The sequence below is a fragment of the Octodon degus genome, unplaced genomic scaffold, assembly GCF_000260255.1.
Source record: "Octodon degus isolate 3935 unplaced genomic scaffold, OctDeg1.0 scaffold00171, whole genome shotgun sequence".
Classification (NCBI taxonomy): Eukaryota; Metazoa; Chordata; class Mammalia; order Rodentia; family Octodontidae; genus Octodon; species Octodon degus.
This window is the reverse complement of record NW_004524747.1, coordinates 3,705,660-3,706,431: the sequence shown is the minus strand read 5'-3', so window position 1 is coordinate 3,706,431 and position 772 is coordinate 3,705,660. Positions and strand designations below refer to the sequence as shown.

Below are 772 nucleotides of genomic sequence, written 5' to 3'. Positions count from 1 at the left end.
CACACTCTCTCTCTCTCTCTCTCTCTCAAATAAATAAATAAATTTAAAAAAAATAAAAAAAATAAAAGGTTCACCATCACAGGAGCACTGTACAAGAACATCTAACTACAAAAGCAAATAAGGGGCCCGTGGAGATAGCTCAGCAGTCTAAACACCTGTATGACAAGCCCAAAGGCCGGGTTTGATCCTTGGCACTGCATGGAGTGCGACCTGCATAGTGAGACACTATACCAAATACATAAATTTAAATTAAAAAAAAATGAAAATCAGGGAATGTTAAAGATTGTTTTCATTCTATTAGGGCTGAGGAGATAGTTTAGCAGCTTAAGTACCTTCCTGGCAAGCATAAGATCCTGGCTTTGATCCCTGGTACTACAAAAAAAAAAAAAAAAAAGCAAGTAAGATGCCATCTCTTTTCTAGAGTAGCTAATGGTCTAGAATGTAACTCTGACTAGCTATTTCGTGTAGTAGTACTGTAGCAGGAGTCTGGACAAAATTCAAAATAACAGAGGAGATAACCAATAGATTATAATCTTTGAGGCTGCTCTAGGAAAACTAGGAACTATACTCTTCCAAAAGACTGCACACTGAAGTAATTTTTTTTTCATTACTAGGGGTTTTAATGTGGGAAATTTACTCCCTGGGGAAGATGCCTTATGAGAGATTTACTAATAGTGAGACTGCTGAACACATTGCCCAGGGCCTACGTCTCTACAGGCCTCATCTGGCTTCAGAGAGAGTATACACCATCATGTACAGCTGCTGGCACGAG

The 772-nt window shown here is 38.7% G+C and overlaps 1 protein-coding gene across 1 annotated transcript in view; it reads left to right on the top strand.

Annotated features, from left to right (window-relative positions):
* Window positions 1-772, top strand: part of Btk (Bruton tyrosine kinase) — a 43,215-nt gene that overhangs the window by 29,247 nt on the left and 13,196 nt on the right. Inside the window, exon 17 of the mRNA XM_023703471.1 lies at window positions 676-770. Within this exon, the coding sequence (XP_023559239.1) occupies window positions 676-770 (95 nt within the window). The remainder of the gene's footprint in view (window positions 1-675; window positions 771-772) is intronic.